The following is a 17,962-nucleotide window of genomic DNA, read 5'->3' as shown; positions in this document are numbered from 1 at the left end:
CATTCTGTTGGTCAGCTTGACAGTCAGATTTGCCTGTGCACAGTGTCTCTTTGTATTAAAGTATGAATCCTCCCACTGACACACAATGGCTAGTTTTCCAGCGTCGTCACTTACCTGATAGTCAACATTGTCATTACAGTAGTAGCCATTGTTGATGTGTGTGAGCATTTCAAATTAAAATATTGTTTGGACCATGAGAGAATATCAGAGGCCTCCCAAGAGAACTGGTTGCCTTTGTAGCCATGGAAGACTTAAAATATACAAGTTAGAAGTCAGTTTAGTGTGAGAAACTGACAGTAATGTTAGTTTCTTCGTACAGGTGTCACTGAAGACATAGGTCATGAGTATAGCATCATGCATGTCTTGTTCCATTCCCATTGGCTTTCCATAATGAACCTGAAGCTTGAGCCTGGTTGCATAGGCGTGACAGTTTTACCTGCTTTTATTGCTTCTATCAGAGGTTTCAACAGCATAGTCTCTCCCCTTACCTCCCTACTAAAAGGAGGTCGCAACAGGTTAAGATATCTTTTCAGTTCTTAAAATAAACATTAATTACTGCAGCCTTTCTGAAGCCTCCAGACCCCTAAGGCTTTTTTGTTGTAAAGATTTACACTTTCTGAAGTAGGTCGTGCAATGGTCCTTTCACAATGTTCCACAAACTTATAGATGACCATAACTAGGAGCAATTATGGCATCAACAACTGAAGTCTTGGCCATACAACTCGCCTTAGAGGAGTGGTAAAATTGGCTCAGGGTTTCAGAAGCATAGCCTCAGATGATTCAATGGCCTGTACCTTCCCAATTCTGATCAAAAGAATTCTGACTACATAAGGTGCTCTAGACACCTCAGTATGCATCAAGCATATTATGCCCTATTCTTCATTCACATTCATTTCCAGATTTCCTACCATCCTAACTCAAATACCACTAAAGCTGACATATTATGAGTACTACTTGAGCTGGAAATGTCTGCCCAAATTGCCCCTAATTAAATTATTCTTCATCCCACCTGTATAGCAACCACCATTCAGTAGAGCCTGGTCAAAAACTTTTTTTTTTTAATTTACCAACTGTAACTGATAATTCATTAAAACTAATAAAATCTCGACAGTAGTAGGAAATGTAGAGAGTTCCAGAGAAAGACAAGGTTTTGGACAGAGGTTCTTCATCAGCTGTGCATTGCATTGGAACAAAGCACTGGCAGGTGGTTGCAGGTGTACATGTGCAGATGGAAGAAGACTGACGATTTATATATATATATATATATATATATATATATATATATATATATATATATATATATATATATATGGTAATGGTTGAAAGTATAATTAGTTTAAGAATGTAAAAAATAATGTAAAAAATATTTATTCACAAGTTCTCAGCTGAATCCTATTTAAATGTTTTAATTTGCTTAGAATCAATCATCTATTGACATAAGGACCTGCAGTATTCTAATGGTTACATGCTTGGAACAATAACCTTTTCTGTGCAATAATGTTTGACATCAGAAATGCTCTTGAAACAAATTAAACCTTGAAGACGAGGATTCCAGTGTTCTACATGTTACAATATACTTAGCTGATGCTCTAAACCATGGATAAAATATAGCATATATTAGGGGATTCATAGAGGAATTGATGTATGCTAGCCACCCAAACACTGTCCACACCAGTGACAATGAGGACATGCTTTCAACTGACAATGAACTTAAATAAAATGGTATCCAGCAAGCAAGATAAACACAAACAACAATTCCCAGTGTTTTTGCTGCTTTGGTTTCAGAAGTGTTTGAAACTTTGTTTCCTTGTCTGTTAGAGGTACTATTTAACACAGATCTCACAGCTTGAGTCTGACGTCTTGCCACATTAAAAATGAATGAATACAAGATCAATATAATAGAACAAGGGGTAATAAACATAACTATCAAGTCAACAATCATCCATGGATATTTTACATATAGTACACATTCTCCATGACATCTAATAATAATCTGAGATGGAAGCAGATGGTCATTAAAGTATAAAAAGGCAAAGACATACAGTAGACAATATGACCATCCAAAAATTATGAATACAGAGGTTTTACAAACTGTGATTTTGGTGGAATAATTCAGAGGGTCATTAACAGCAATGTACCGATCAACTGCAATCAACGTCATGCTACAGAGAGATGCTGATGTTGACAGAGCATTGGTCAGTGGAATAACAATGCATGCCATAGTACCAAGATACCAACAGTTATCTATCAGTCCCATTACATTCACTGGCATAACAATTAGTCCCACAAGAAGATCAGCCACAGCCAAAGAGAGGACGAGCAGGTTGGTTGGAGTGTGGAGCTGCTTGAAGTGAGAGATGGAGATGATCACGAGCATGTTCAAAAAGACAGTGCATACAGAGATACATGATAGAAGAGTGAATAACAATATATTCCCAGTGCCTGTTCGGACCTCTTTTCTGCATGATGAGTTGTTGCCAGGAAAGCAGTACTGAACTGTTATGTTTTGCTGATAATCTGTGATACCCATCTGAAGACGCAGTTGGCTAAATTGTGTGCTTGGCTTTTGCACTGTATTATTATAGCACTGTATAATTCCTCCCACTAACATCTGAGTGGCTAGTTAGTCTGCATCATCACTCACCTGATATGCAACATTTACATCGTACAGTGATGGCCACCTAAGAACAAATCTCAAATTATGTTGCTGACAGACTACTGTTTTGCAGATATTTCTGATATAGCTATCAGAATGTAAATGTAAATAACTGTCCATGAGAGTTGTCTATGTCAATAGACAAATTCATCTGCACTGTCATAACTGAATTGAAAGCCACTCCTTAGTATTTCCATAAGAAAAGTCAATATTTCCTTTTTGTGACATGTATTGCATAATAAAAGTCATCTGATGTCAATTCCACACTTTTTATAAATTTGTTTTAGTTTGCTGACAATCTCTGACTATATCGTTTCACCCATTAACTGGACAGAATCTGTAAATATTATAGTACAGTGGTCAGATGGCTTTCCTTTCCAGTGAGTTGAGCTTTGCTCTCAGGTCAAGGACATATTGAATTTTAGTTTTGTTGTATGAAAGTCCCTCCTCCCAAATTTTCACAGCTCTAGGATGCCCCAGGGTAGCTGACGATATAGTGATGCAAAAGACAAGAACCTTGCAAAACCTTGAAGGGCCTCCCACACTGTAGCAAAACAATCAGCAAGTTATCCCAACCCATAACATCTTTAGGAAACTCCAAATGGACCTCCAAATCATGCTTTTGAGAGTCTGATTAAGCCACTCAACCATGCATTGTGTTCAGTGTAGACACTGATGTGAATTGACTTAATCCCCAATAACTCAGAAAGTTTGCACAGTGTGCATCACCTAAATACTGTGCCTTCATCAGTCAAAATCTTTTTCAGGATTCTGACTCCAGACAGAACATGGAAGAGTGCCTTCATAACACTGCATGGTGAGATGTTGCAAATCAACACAATTTCTAGGTATTGTGTCGCATAGTCGTCCACCAGGGATGTCAATGGTTGAAGCTGAGCTTTACCTCAGACTGGGATGAATCTGGCTGTGACCTAGCAGAGCTTCATGGGCCCATTCCCATAACCCAGAAGTGCCAGCATAGGCATAGGAGTCCCTCCCAAATCCAAGGTAAGCGGAGGCATGTTGGACAGGGAAGCCTAACCCAATGGCATCATTCTACACAAGGGAGAAATATAACAAGTATGTAAGAGGTATTATGGAAGGCAAGTGTGGCTAGTAGGTAACAACAATTAATCTGCTACACTGTGATTGGTCCATTGTAACATTATTGTAGTTGACTAAGGCAGGCATCGCTCATGGATAGCCATACAATACCCCATGGCTAAAACATGTGAGTATCCTGGAGATGACACACTGTAATGCTTAGTGAACAGAGGCAGGATGCAAAGGCTAAGATGAGCATTTATCCAAAAGCATAAACATGAGCGTGGTCCAGGGTCAAAACAACACAAACACATAAAAACATATCAAAGACGCATTACACATCTGAAACACAAAAACCCAAATATATTTGCAATTTTGTTCAAATTAGTTCTAAATTTTAAATCCTTTGATAGAATGCTGCAGTGCTCTGCCAGTTGGAACTGATCAAAATGTGCTGTAGAGCAGGGCTGACCTGACAGATATACCTTTTGCCATATTTTTATAGTGACGTATAAAACCCTCCACTTTCAAAGTAGTGGCTACTATGTAACATCACTCAACTGATAATTAACACTGCTTCATAGTTATGGTGATGGCCCTGTTGAGTACAATGGCCCAATAAGATTGGTGGGAGTGTTTAAAAAAGGAGTTGAAACCTAGACTCATTGTTTGTGTACATCTCATCTCAATGCCAATATGGTTGGATCATCTCCTGCACGAAAGAAGGGGCAGATACCACCAGCAACAACCCAGAACAAGTAACTTGTGTGGATCTGCCTGCAGTTGCATCACCGAAGAGTTTGTGAGGAGTCTGGACATCCCCACAGTCACAGAGCAATAGAGACAGTGGCACTCATTCTCTGTGAATGATGCTGTCAGTTCTGGAGGAGCTGAACATACAGTGCCATAGTTGGTTGATGGGTGCCCAAGGATTACAGGCGGCAAATATGAGCAGCATCTCTCCTCAACATCGACACAAGAGAAATCAGAAAGCACATGGAGCAACATGGAGGTGGCAGAGAGGAGTGCTGTTGCTGCTGCCACCGCACCTTAACATTAGATTAAGCCATAAAGCCAGGGTCAGTGGTAGCTCAGTGGTTAAGGTACTTGACTTGTAATTAGAAGGTTCCTACTTCAAGCTCCACCACTGCCAAGTTGCCACTGCTGGGCCCCTGAGCAAGGCCCTTAACCCTCAATTGCTCAAGTTGTACTTAGTCATAATTGTAAGTTGCTTTGGATAAAAGTTTCAGCTAAATGCTGTAAATGTAAATAAAGAGTTCTGCTGTGTCCAGAAGGATTATGCAAAGCTTTCCTCATAGCACAGATGGTTCTAGGTTGGACAAAAACCAGGCAGGCCTACTGGTGAGGTGCTTCATCCTGGCCTCTGTTTGCACAATGACCCATGTAGAGGATGACCTGTGGCAGATGCTGGTGCCACACTGACTGAGGATATGCTGGCTGTTGTGGGGCACATTGATGTATGCAAGATGCTGAAAGAGTTCACCTGCCAACACTGGTCCTCCCATGCTCACTCCTTTCTTCACAGTGGTCCATGTCTCCTTGTCTTGCAAGACACTGATGTAATGCCTTCCTGGTTTATGTTTTATACATTCCTGGTATCTTTTCTAAATGTTGAGTGCTATGTATTCTAGTTGTGTGTCTTGGACTCCCAGTTATTCAACCCTGGGCTGTTTCCCAGTTATTCAACCATGGGCTGGATTTTAGAGTAATGTCTCTGCATATGTGTCATTTTTATCTCTGCTTATGACCCATGAGTTAGGAGTGGGTTGCCAGATGCAGGTCTGTAGATTCTACAGCAATTATTTAATACAGCAGTGTATCTTATTGCCAGCAAATTACTTATGGGATTCAAATGTTGGGTTGATATGGGTGAAATGTTTATCTGCCAAAAATGTTTACTGAAGATAGAGAAAAAGAGTATGAAAGGAGAGAGGAAATATAAATAATGTGTAGTTTTGTGACGACGCACCCTCAGACACAGAGGTAGCATACACAAGTAGGGTACTTTACTGAGAGCAATACAACAGAGCCAAACACAAAAGTCAAAAACTAGGCAAGCCAGAGTAAAAAACAGAAGTCAGAGAAGCACAGTGCACAAGGGGCTAAGCAAAAATCCAAAACCCAGAAGGTAAGCAGAGGTTGAAATCCAGAGAATCAGACAATAAATGGCTTGGTATGCAGACTATGAAAATCTGGCAATACTTCGCAAGTTCTGTAAGTTCCTGGAAGCATTATATAGAGCATTAATGAACTGAGAGGCTGCAGATAGGTGAGATGAGTAACCAAGGAAACTGTTAATATTCCAGTGAGGAGGACTTCTGGTGGCCAGCAGCATGCATGTCAGAATCTTCTCTGACAATATTGTCTACATCATATATATATATATATATATATATATATATATATATATATATATATATATATATATATATATATGAAGTTTTGTTCTTCTATTGAACACCACATGGCAAAAAGACAAAATTCAGTTCCTTTTATTTAGCAAAAGAAAGAAAATATTACATACTACTAAATAGATTACTATTTGCACTAAATATATCTAAATATATTGCTCTTGTAAAAATCTCTTTTTAATGGTTAAATATATGTAGATTGAATTAGAGACCACAGTTTGCTGTGGTGTAATATTTAATTCATAGTCGCTATCCAGTCATGAACTTGAAAAAACAATTTTGGTTTTCAGTATGGTCCAATCTTAGAACAGTCACATGTACCACAGGATTAACTTGTAATGCGATTCTAAAGCAGAAGCTGGTGTTTAGGCTATATATTGCAGATAGAGCAATTTTACAGTCACAGTGGGTGAACTGTCTATATTCTACAGTTCTATTATCTGTTCAGTTACTAACCAATAATTACAATTTATTTTTATGGTTAGATTCAAGGTTAGAATAAATTAATACTCCTCCTAATCACAGGCTATCATAGGCCTAATGAGATTTTTTTTAAATACAGCATTAGCATTAATATGCCATCTTAGTGATCAATAATATCAAAGTGCCTCCCACCTGCACAAACACACACACACACACACACACACACACACACACACACACACACACAAAGGTACAAATAGTAAATTGGAACTCCATTGATTATCCATTGTATTTTATGTGGGATATTACTGTGGTCTCATCATTAAAAGGTGAATTCACCTTAAATTTATGAGCACTCAGGAAACAAATTAACCTTTGAAGGTGAAGAATCAAATATTCTACAAGTTATAATATATTTAACTGATATTCTGAACCATGGATAGAATATGGCATATATTAGGGGATTCACTGTGGAGTTAGTATATATTAGCCAACTAAATACAGTCCACACAACTGATAATGAGGTTATGCTTTCAAATGACACAGAGCTTATATAATATGGTATCCAAATAGCAACATAGACACAAATAACAATGCCCAGTGTTTTTGCAGCTTTGTTTTTAGAACCTTTGACTCCGCGTCCATGTGCATTATCGTATTCCACAGCATTTACAGTTTTAGCTTGCTGTATTGCCACTTTAAAAATTTTCATATATAAAAGTATTATAACAGAACATGGACAAATAAACGAAATAACTAGATCAGCAATTGAACTTGAAAAATCTTGTGCCACTACACACTCTCCAATGCATGAAGTAAATTTCTCTGTCTGAAGGAGGTGGCCTTCAAAATAATAAAATAGAAAATTATACAGGACAGAGCAAGACCAGTTTATAACTATAAACATTGAGGTTTTAAAAACTGTAATTTTAGTGGAATACAGCAGAGGGTCATTAATAGCAATGTAGCGATCAATTGCAATGAAAACTAGGCTACCATTTGATGCAGACACTATAATATATACAATCACTGGAAAAAGAGAACATGCAGTTTTCCCAAGATACCAACAGTTGTCTACCAGTTCCATTATCTTCACTGGCATAACAATCAGTCCCACAAGAAGATCAGCCACAGCCAGAGAGAGGACAAGCAGGTTAGTTGGAGTGTGGAGCTGCTTGAAGTGAGAGATGGAGATGATCACTAGCAAGTTCAAAAACACAGTGCATACAGAGATACATGAGAGAAAAATAAACAATAACATATTGCCAGGGCCTGTTCGAACCACCATTATGCATGACAAGTTGTTGTCAGGGAAGCAGTACTGAACTGTCATGTTATGTTGATCCTCTGTGATATCCTTCTGAATAAGAGCCAGGTCTGCAAACTGAAGATCACACAGTTGTGTTCAGTAATGCTAAATGGCAAACAACTTTGCAGAGTGTCTTTTATAGCTAGGTATCAACCATCCCACTGACATGTGAAAGGCTAGTTTGTTAACATCACTACTGACATGCAGCATGATGTCATTACCTTCAGAAGTGGTCTGCTAAGTGCAGTGGGGTGGGGGGAGGTATGGGGCTTGGTGATTGTGTTACAATAATAGTCAATGGATAGTTCCATAGTTCTTTCTTAGACTACAGAATATGTATATTTTAGCCACCCTAATGTCAGATTGCAACATAGTGCACCAATTTTAATTAGAGCCTTTCTGTAGCAGTATGGACAATTAAACATTCAAAGGATAATTTATTTTATAAATTCAACAGAATGCACATATTTTGTTGTACAAAATAAAGACTACACTTCTATTGTGCACTATTTTTTGTCTTTCTTCCTAGAATGAAGAAAGAGAATGAAACTGAAAATAAGGGTTAAGTTTTCATTTGTCATTTAGATTTTGTGGTGGACAAACAGCAGAAGAAGGCCGTAGTGATAGATGTAGCAATCCCAAGTGATAGCAACATCAGGAAAAAAAAACATGAAAAGAAAGAGATAGAAAAGATGTGAGAGGTGAAGACAACTGTGTTCTCGTGGCAATTGGGCTGTAAGTAGAGGCTGTAATCCCCAAACTAGGAGAATGTCTCAAACAGATACCAGGAACAACAACAGAGATTTCGGTTTTTGCAGTCCTGGGAACAGCTAAGATACTACTCAGGATTCTCAAGCTTCCAGGCCTCTGGTAGAGGACCCAAGTTTGACGGAAATGGACTGCCTGGAGGCATATATATATATATATATATATATATATATATATATATATATATATATATATATATATATATATATATATACACATACACACACACACAATTCACTGATGCTTTTATCCAAAGTGACTTACAATTATGACTGAGTACAACTTGAGTGTTAACGGTTTTGCGCAGGGGCCCAACAGTGGTGGAGCTTGAAGTAGGAACCTTCTAATTAAAAGCCAAGCACCTTAACCACTGAGCTACCATTGCCAAACACAATCAATGCAAAAAGAGAGCATACAGTTTTCCCAAGATGCCAACAGTTTTGTTTCAGTTCCATTATCTTAACTGGCATAACAGTCAGTCCCACAAGAAGATCAGCCACAGGCAGAGTGAAGATGAGGCCTGGCAACACAAATGAACCAGCTGCTAATGGATAGAACCCACCCTGAATGGTTAACTGAAGGCTGGATAGTCCTGATCCTAAGGACCCCCAGAAAGGGGCAATTCCATCCAACTACTGGCAGATCACCTGCCTCTGTACACCATGGAAGCTCCTGTCAGGCATTACTGTGGCTAAGATAAGTAGGCACATGGCTCAATACATGAACAGGGCACAGAAAGATATTGGCAAGAACACCAGAGGAGCCAAGCACCAGCTGCTGTTGGATAAAACAATCACTTGAGACTGTAAGACCAGACAGACCAATCAGTGCACTCCCTGGATTGATCAGAAGATAGCCTATGATTCAGTGGCCCACACATGAATCTTGGAATGCTTGAGGCTGTATAACATCAACAAGACTCTAAGAGACTTCATCAAGAACTCAGTTGAACTATGGAAGACAACCTTAGAAGCCCACAGCACAAGTCACCATCAAGTGTGGGATTTACCAAGGATATGCCCTGTCCCCATGGCTGTTCCGCATAGGCCTGAACCCCCTCAGTGGAATCATCACCAAGAGTGGCTACAGACACCAGCTACTGTAAATGGATGACATCAAGCTGTATGCCAGAAGTGATTGAGACATCAACTCACTAATCCATCTCACCAGGATATAAAGCAATGACATCAGAATGTCATTCGAACTGGACAAGTGTGGTCAGATGGTTACAAGGAGAGGGATGGTAGCTAGAACAGAGGGGATCACACTACCAGAAACTAATATATGTTGAGGGCAGCTACAAGTACCTTAGAACCCCAAAGGCAAATGGGAATCATGAAGAGGCCACAAGGAAAAGCACCTACAGCCAAATATCTACAAAGAGTGAGGCAAGTCCTGCAAAGTCAGCTGAATGGGATCAACACCTATCAACACCTGTGCCCTGCCAGTCATCAGTTATCTTGCTGGAATAATAAGATGACCCAAGGAGGAGATAGAAGCCACAAACCACAAGACAAGCAAACTTCTTACAATGCACAGAGGGTTTCATCCCTTATCCAGCACTCTGAGACTGTAGACTAAACAGAAAGAGGGGGGCTGAGGACTATTAAGTGTCAGAACCACTATCCAGGATGAAACACCCAAGATCCAGGAATACACCATGATAATGGCCCCAAGAGACAAAGTGCTTAATGAATACCTCAGACAGCAGAAACCAGAGGTGGATGGAAATTAGGAGGAACAGGGACCATCATATAAGAGAAAAAACCCTGCACAGTGTGTACTACAGGCAGATAGTGGAAGTAACTGATATGGAGAAATTCTACCAATGGCTGGAAAAGGCTGAACTGAAAGACTGCACGGAGGCATTAATCATGGCAGCATAGGAACAAGTGCTAAACACAAGATCAGTGGGAACTTGGATCTACCACACCAGGCAGGATCCCAGTTGCAGGCTGTGCAAAGATGCCCCTGAGACAATATAGCACATAGCAGTGGGGTACAAGATGCAAGGAGTCAGGGCATACATGGAACGCTATAACCAAAGCGCAAGCATAGCGTACAGAAACAGCTGTGCTGAGTTCAGCCTTGAAGTTCCAAGGTACAGTATAAGTGGGATATACCCCCAGAGGTGGTAGAAAATGACTGTGCTAAGATCTGTGGGATGTCCAGATACAACTAGATAAGATGGTAATAGGGAACCAACTGGACATAGTAGTGGTCCACAAACAGCAAAAAGCCATAGTGATAGATTTGGCAATTCGGAGTGAGAGCAACATCAGGAAAAAGAAACATGAAAAGCTCAAAAAATACCAAGGGCCGAAGGAAGAGATAGAAAAGATGTGGGGATGAAAGTAACTGTGGTTCTTGTGGTAACTGGAGCAGTAGGGGCTGTAATATATACAATCACTATAATATATATTTACAGCATTTCACTGATGCTTTTATCCAAAGTGACTTACAATTATGACTGAGTACAACTTGAGCGTTAAGGGTTTTGCGCAGGAACCCAACAGTGGTGGAGCTTGAAGTAGGAACCTTCTAATTAAAATCCAAGCACCTTAACCACTGAGCTACCATTGCCATACACAATCAACGCAAAAAGAGAACATACAGTTTTCCCAACATGTCAACAGTTGTCTCTCAGTTCCATTATCTTCACTGGCATAACAATCAGTCCCAAAAGAAGATCAGCCACAGCCAGAGAAGATAAGCAGGTTTTTGGAGTGTGGATATATATATATATATATATATATAAGTGCTAACGGAGGTGTTTTAGTTTGATATATATATATATATATATATATATATATATATATATATATATATATATATATACAAAGGGAGAGAAAAGAGCTAGAAAAAATGTAAAGATCTGGATGGTGACGGGAACAGTGCTTGCAGTAGTAATCTGAGCACTAGGAGCTGTGATGCCCAAACTGGGAGAATGATTCCAGCAGATTACAGGAACATGATCCAAGTTCTCTATCCAGAAGAGTGCAATCCTGGGAATAACAAAGATTCTATGCAGGACCCTCAAGCTCCCAGGCCACTGGTAGAGGACCCGAGCTCGAACAAAGAATGCAGTAAGCACATGGAGCAACATGTAGGTGGCTAATAGGAGTGCTGTTGCTGCTGCCATCACACCTTAACATTAGATTAGCACATTGCCAGGGCCTGTTCAAACCACCATTATGCATGACAAGTTGTTGTCAGGGAAGCAGTACTGAACTGTCATGTTATGTTGATCCTCTGTGATATCCATCTGAATAAGAGCCAGGTCTGCAAACTGAAGATCACACAGTTGTGTTCAGTAATGCTAAATGGCAAACAACTTTGCAGAGTGTCTTTTATAGCTAGGTATCAACCATCCCACTGACATGTGAAAGGCTAGTTTGTTAATATCACTACTGACATGCAGCATGACGTCATTACCTCCAGAAGTGGTCTGCTAAGTGCAGTGGGGTGGGGGGAGGTATGGGGCTTGGTGATTGTGTTACAATAATAGTCAATGGATAGTTCCATAGTTCTTTCTTAGACTACAGAATATGTATATTTTAGCCACCCTAATGTCAGATTGCAACATAGTGCACCAATTTTAATTAGAGCCTTTCTGTAGCAGTATGGACAATTAAACATTCAAAGGATAATTTATTTTATAAATTCAACAGAATGCACATATTTTGTTGTACAAAATAAAGACTACACTTCTATTGTGCACTATTTTTTGTCTGAAAATAAGGGTTAAGTTTTCATTTGTCATTTAGATTTTGTGGTGGACAAACAGCAGAAGAAGGCCGTAGTGATAGATGTAGCAATCCCAAGTGATAGCAACATCGGGAAAAAGGAACATGAAAAGAAAGAGATAGAAAAGATGTGAGAGGTGAAGACAACTGTGTTCTCGTGGCAATTGGGCTGTAAATAAAGGCTGTAACCCCCAAACTAGGAGGATGTCTCAAACAGATACCAGGAACAACAACGGAGATTTTGGTCCAGAAGAGTGCAGTCCTGGGAAAAAAGTGGTTCAGGTTCAGGTTCAAAAATGCTAACGGAGGTGTTTTAGTTCGATATATATATATATATATATATATATATATATATATATATATATATATATATATTCCCAAGAAATGGTAACATCAGGTACAAGGAACATGAAAAGCTTCAAAACACCAAGGGTTGAGAGAACAGCTAGAGAAAATGTAATGGTGACGGGAACAGTGGTTCCAGTAGTAATCTGAGCACTAGCAGCTGTGATTCCCAAACTGGGAGAATGATTCCAGCAGATTACAGGAACATGATCCAAGTTCTCCATTCAGAAGAGTGCAATCCTTGGAATAACAAAGATTCTATGCAGGACCCTCAAGCTCCCAGGCCACTGGTAGAGGACCTGAGCTTGAAGGAAAAAGAGTGCACAGAGCTATCTGTTTCAAGGATCACTACCATGTTTTGGTGACTGGACTTCAATGCTTCAGTAAACCTCAGGGTTATGTTATCAAAAGTTAAATACAGCAAGTACAGTTACCATTAGTAAACAAGCCTGAAGGGGGGGGGGAGGGGTCAAAGAAAGACCAGTGCAATGGAACCCCATGGAAGATGCCTATAAGGCATATAGGAGTATCCTACCTGGATTAGGGATACAGGCTTGGGGTTGGTGTCCATATGCATACACCAGGTGGTTGGGCTACCCACATAATCTTGTCAGGCTCAGCCAATGTGATGCATCAATCAACTCGCAATTACATTACTTATGGGATTGAAATATCAGTTTGATATGTATAACATATAGCTAAATAATAGATTAATTTTAGAAAGTTTAACTCACTGGAGAGAGTGAAAAGAATGTAGCGTTTTGGGTTATATGCTATTTTTATTTATTGCCTATAGGTTGCTGTCAGTGAGTTTACCTCTGTTTAACACCAAACGGTAAGGCAAAGGTCATTACACGCAATTACTTATATTATCTTAATATGTTTTGCTGTTGCCGTGTTATTTAGATCACATCATATTTCAAGCAATTTGTAAATTAAAGCTGCAGTATTTAATGCAGTACAGTGTAGATATAGATAGTGATTTTTACAAAGGCATCATCTGTATTCTGCAATATATTACCATGTTTGTATATCTGTAATAATAGCATGAGAGCTGCTCATATATAACACATATACCAACATATACAGGTTTAAAACTAAAAATATTTTAATAAGGACATGTAAATAATTATAGTAACATGCAATATGCCACTAAATGCAACATTAACAATATAACTAGTCTAAGTGCCCTGAAACATCAAAGATGTTCATTCCACAGTCATGGCATCTGGCCATCATCAATGGAACAATTTTCATGTTGCGTTTTTCCAATACAATAGCATCATGCTGAGAGGTGGCAAGTTTATTATTTGTGTGGTTATACAAAATTATAATTTTGAAGCTGTTCAGCAAGTAATAAGGTTGGAGATCAAATGATAATTTTACATTTCTCTACAAGAGATAAGGACATGTCATGAGAAAACCCTTCAAGAATACTGTGGGAGTACACAGAAGTGTGTCTCCCTCTAGTGGCCTTATGGCTAGGTACCCCCACCCCACACACAAACACACTGTGAGTTATTCACTTCCACTATCCATTTTTATTGCTGCATAATTACAGAATTACATAGCTAAAATCCTCTACAGTACAGCATAAGCTTCAAATCGTAAACAGGGGTTCTATCCAACACATGCTGTCTTGAACGTGGGCTATTATCACCTTTGTCAGGTGAGTCCAGTTGACAATCACTCAGGAAACAAATTAAGTCTTGAAGATGAGGATTCAAAAATTTTACAAGTTACAATATACTTAGATGAAACTCTGAACCATGGATAGAATATGGCATATATTAAGGGATTTACAGAGGAGTTTATGTATATTAACCAGCTAAACACAGTCCACACCACTGCTGAAGAAGTAAGACTTTCAACTGACACAGAGCCTAAATAATATGGTATCCAGACAGTAAGATAGACACAAATAACAATGCCCAGTGTTTTTGCAGCTTTGTTTTTAGAACCTTTGACTCCACGCCCATGTGTATCATATTCCACAGCATTCACAATTTTAGCTTGCTGTCTTGCCACTTTAAAAATGTTTAAGTATAAAAAAACTATAACAAAACATGGGCAAATGAATGAAAACACTAGATCAGCAACTGAACTTGAAAAATCTTGTGCCACTACACATTCCCCTAAGCATGTAAATTTCTCTGTCTGAAGGAGGTGGCCTTCAAAATAATAAAATAGAAAATTATACAGGATAGAGCAAGACCAGTTTATAACTATAAAAACTGAGGTTTTGAAAACTGTAATTTTAGTGGAATACAGCAGAGGGTCATTAATAGCAATGTAGCGATCAATTGCAATGAATACTAGGCTACCAACTGATGCAGACACTATAATATATACAATCACTGGAAAAAGAGAACATATAGTTTTCCCAAGATACCAACAGTTGTCTAACAGTTCCATTATCTTCACTGGCATAACAATCAGTCCCACAAGAAGATCAGCCACAGCCAGAGAGAGGACAAGCAGGTTTGTTGGCGTGTGGAGCTGCTTGAAGTGAGAGATGGCAATGATCACCAGCAGGTTCAAAAACACAGTGCATACAGAGATACATGAGAGAAAAGTAAATAATAACACATTGCCAGGGCCTGTTCGAACCTCCATTATGCATGAAAAGTTGTTGCCAGGAAAGCAGTACTGAACTGTCATGTTTTGATGGTCCTCTGTCATATCCATCTGAAGACCCAGCTCTGCCAACTGAAGATCACACTGTTGTGTTCAGTAATGCTATATGCCAAACATTTTTATAGGTATATATGAACCATCCCACAGACATGTGAATGGCCAGTTTGTCTCTAACCACTATTGGTATTCAACATTACGTCATTACATCCAGTAGTGGTCCACCAAGTGAAAGTGTGCATGTCTGTGTGTGGGTTGGGGTTTGGAGTCAACAGCTAGTTACATCTCTGCAGAATGTGTGTAGTGAGAGTGCCTCCTGATACATTGCACTGAAGTGCACAATTTCAGTCACAGCCTATTTACAGCAGTATGTACAATTAAATATCAAAATAATTTTCCAAATAAAACTCATTCCTGTTTAAATATCCCCATGATTTTTTGTCCATGAGCCTGTGCGCAGTTCAGAGCATTCAAACTGCAAATTGGGATTTTTTCATTTATATGTGCATTTGGCTCAACATGGACAATGTTTAAAATGATCCCCCAATATCCTTTTACTTTCTACCTGAAAAATCAGTGGTGTAGGTTTAAACCCTTACTGGTCTCCCCAAGTGATCTAGAATTAGAAGTACAGTTATTTTCTGCAATATATCACTCATCCAATCCTCCCATTTTAAAACTGCCTTATGCACCAGACAAACTACAAGGCCATGTAGTTACCCAGACAATACTGTTAGTGTCCCTGGTTACCCAGACAATACTGTTAGTGTCCCTGGTTACCTGGACAATACTGTTAGTGTCCCTGGTTACCCAGACAATACTGTTAGTGTCCCTGGTTACCCAGACAATACTGTTAGTGTCCCTGGTTACCAAACTGTGCTTCTCTCCTACACTACACATTCAGCCTGATCCCTGGACTCTACCCTCTCCTCTCGACCTTGCACTGAAATGTTGACAATAAGGCTTCCATTGCCGCTGGCCAACCACACCGAGGCTGCGCTGGAAACACACAGAACCACAGTAACCTGCTATATGAAACAATAAAACCTCTTGCTACTGGATTCCTCTTTTCTCTGTGTCTTTATTATCATTACACTTGCTAGTTTGCTGCACTCTGCAAAGGTATGTGTTAACAGTGAAAGTTGCTTTGCCAGTTTTAAAAAGGCAAAGTCCAATGTTAGGGCCTCATTTGGCTTTGGAAAAAGCAAAAATTACATTTCAATACATTAATGCTTCTTAAACATTTTCCTTCAGTTGTAAATGAAATTCCAACAATGCCAGAAGTTGATTAGCCTATTTTGGTCATTGATTTATGTCTGAACATTCTCATATAATCCCAGCTATAGAAGTAGCACTAAAGTTGTAGTCATTTGTTTGTTTTTTTATTTGCTTGCTTTTACAATTTATACAAGTGAAAGCTGCAGTTACAAAATATTGTCAGTGGCTTATCGTATGGCTGTGACCAATTTATTAGGTGCTCTTAATAGTGTTTTTTGTACTAGGATTATAATCAATATACCTCTAAAAGTATGCTGTAGTCATCAGAAACGTCTCATAAAAATAAACCAATAATCTACAACTAAGTTACCATGCGCCCCTGTATCCTAATCATAAATGGTGTGCATGATTCTAACAAGCATTCCTACATAACTTGCTGTCTGCAAATTATTCTACAACATACCCAACTTCTGGGTGTTTGGTCTTGTCAAATGCCACTGATATTTCAGGTACTCTTGTACGAGTTCAACAGACTAAAGTTGAGTAAACTAACACCTGCAATCGCAGTGGCCTGGTGATGATAATGCCATTAATGCTGAAGAAGACTGGGTGCTGAAACACATATATATATATATATATATATATATATATATATATATATATATATATATATATATACGCCACAAAATCAAATGGAACCATATCAATCCAAAGAAATGCTGTATCAAAATCACAAAAACCCTAATCACAGCTGGGAGAATGCTGCAATTATGTCATATATTCACAGGCATAATTTTAGCCCAAGAAACCCTCTAGTTGCTGTACTGCAATAATACGTACTTGTTGCTGTCAACATGTCCCTGAGGACCCATTAGCACTTATATACCAGCAGAAATGAAGGCTCCTCATTGCACTTTTGAAGCCAAACAAAGGTGCTTTGGGAAAGCAAAAAATACATGATGCAAGGAATCCTGCAGGGGCCTGACCCAGCTTGGCACATCATCTTTCTCAGAGTTCAACATTTTTTCTTCTCAGGAAGGTCTTTTTAACATGTTAACATATCAATATAACTGAGCTGCCTTAATCCAATCAAAACATTTCAGAAACATTTATAATGTTCAAAACATATTACATATAAACTGGATTAACTAAAAGAAGTTTGGCCTGCACATGCTACACTACCTAAGTACATAATAGTATATCTGTGTTAAACACTACTGCACCAACTGCACAATATGACTGTTTCTTTCAAATGCAAAAAGGTGTGATGAGACACAACAGAGATGGGCAAACCTGTGGCAGCATGATGCTCAATTTTGTGCAGATGGCCTTGTTTGTTTACTAACGGCTGTGTAAACAGGAGTCTACTGTGCTCCTGAGGAGACTC

At 38.9% G+C, this 17,962-nt stretch overlaps 3 protein-coding genes across 3 annotated transcripts; all 3 read right to left on the bottom strand.

The window, feature by feature from the left end:
• Positions 1-1,397: 1,397 nt before the first annotated feature.
• Positions 1,398-2,530, bottom strand: LOC113580738 (trace amine-associated receptor 13c-like). Its single transcript, XM_027015463.3, has one exon. It carries the CDS (start codon positions 2,528-2,530, stop codon positions 1,508-1,510), a length of 1,023 nt encoding a protein of 340 aa, XP_026871264.1. The 3' UTR covers positions 1,398-1,507.
• Positions 2,531-6,216: 3,686 nt separating this feature from the next.
• LOC113580712 (trace amine-associated receptor 13c-like) lies at positions 6,217-7,950 on the bottom strand. The gene has a single exon (XM_027015420.2). It carries the CDS (start codon positions 7,886-7,888, stop codon positions 6,902-6,904), a length of 987 nt encoding a protein of 328 aa, XP_026871221.2. The 5' UTR covers positions 7,889-7,950; the 3' UTR covers positions 6,217-6,901.
• A 5,971-nt stretch (positions 7,951-13,921) lies between these two features.
• Positions 13,922-15,441, bottom strand: LOC113580735 (trace amine-associated receptor 13c-like). The gene is made up of 2 exons (XM_081702459.1): positions 15,334-15,441; positions 13,922-15,222 (listed from the first exon to the last, which is right to left on the bottom strand). The coding sequence occupies exons 1-2, from the start codon at positions 15,409-15,411 to the stop codon at positions 14,410-14,412; spliced, it is 891 nt and encodes a 296-aa protein (XP_081558585.1). The 5' UTR covers positions 15,412-15,441; the 3' UTR covers positions 13,922-14,409.
• Between the last annotated feature and the right edge of the window lie 2,521 nt (positions 15,442-17,962).

The sequence above is a fragment of the Electrophorus electricus genome, chromosome 19, assembly GCF_041902795.1.
Source record: "Electrophorus electricus isolate QZ-2024a chromosome 19, ASM4190279v1, whole genome shotgun sequence".
NCBI lineage: Eukaryota > Metazoa > Chordata > Actinopteri > Gymnotiformes > Gymnotidae > Electrophorus > Electrophorus electricus.
This window is presented reverse-complemented; position numbering and strand designations above follow the sequence as displayed.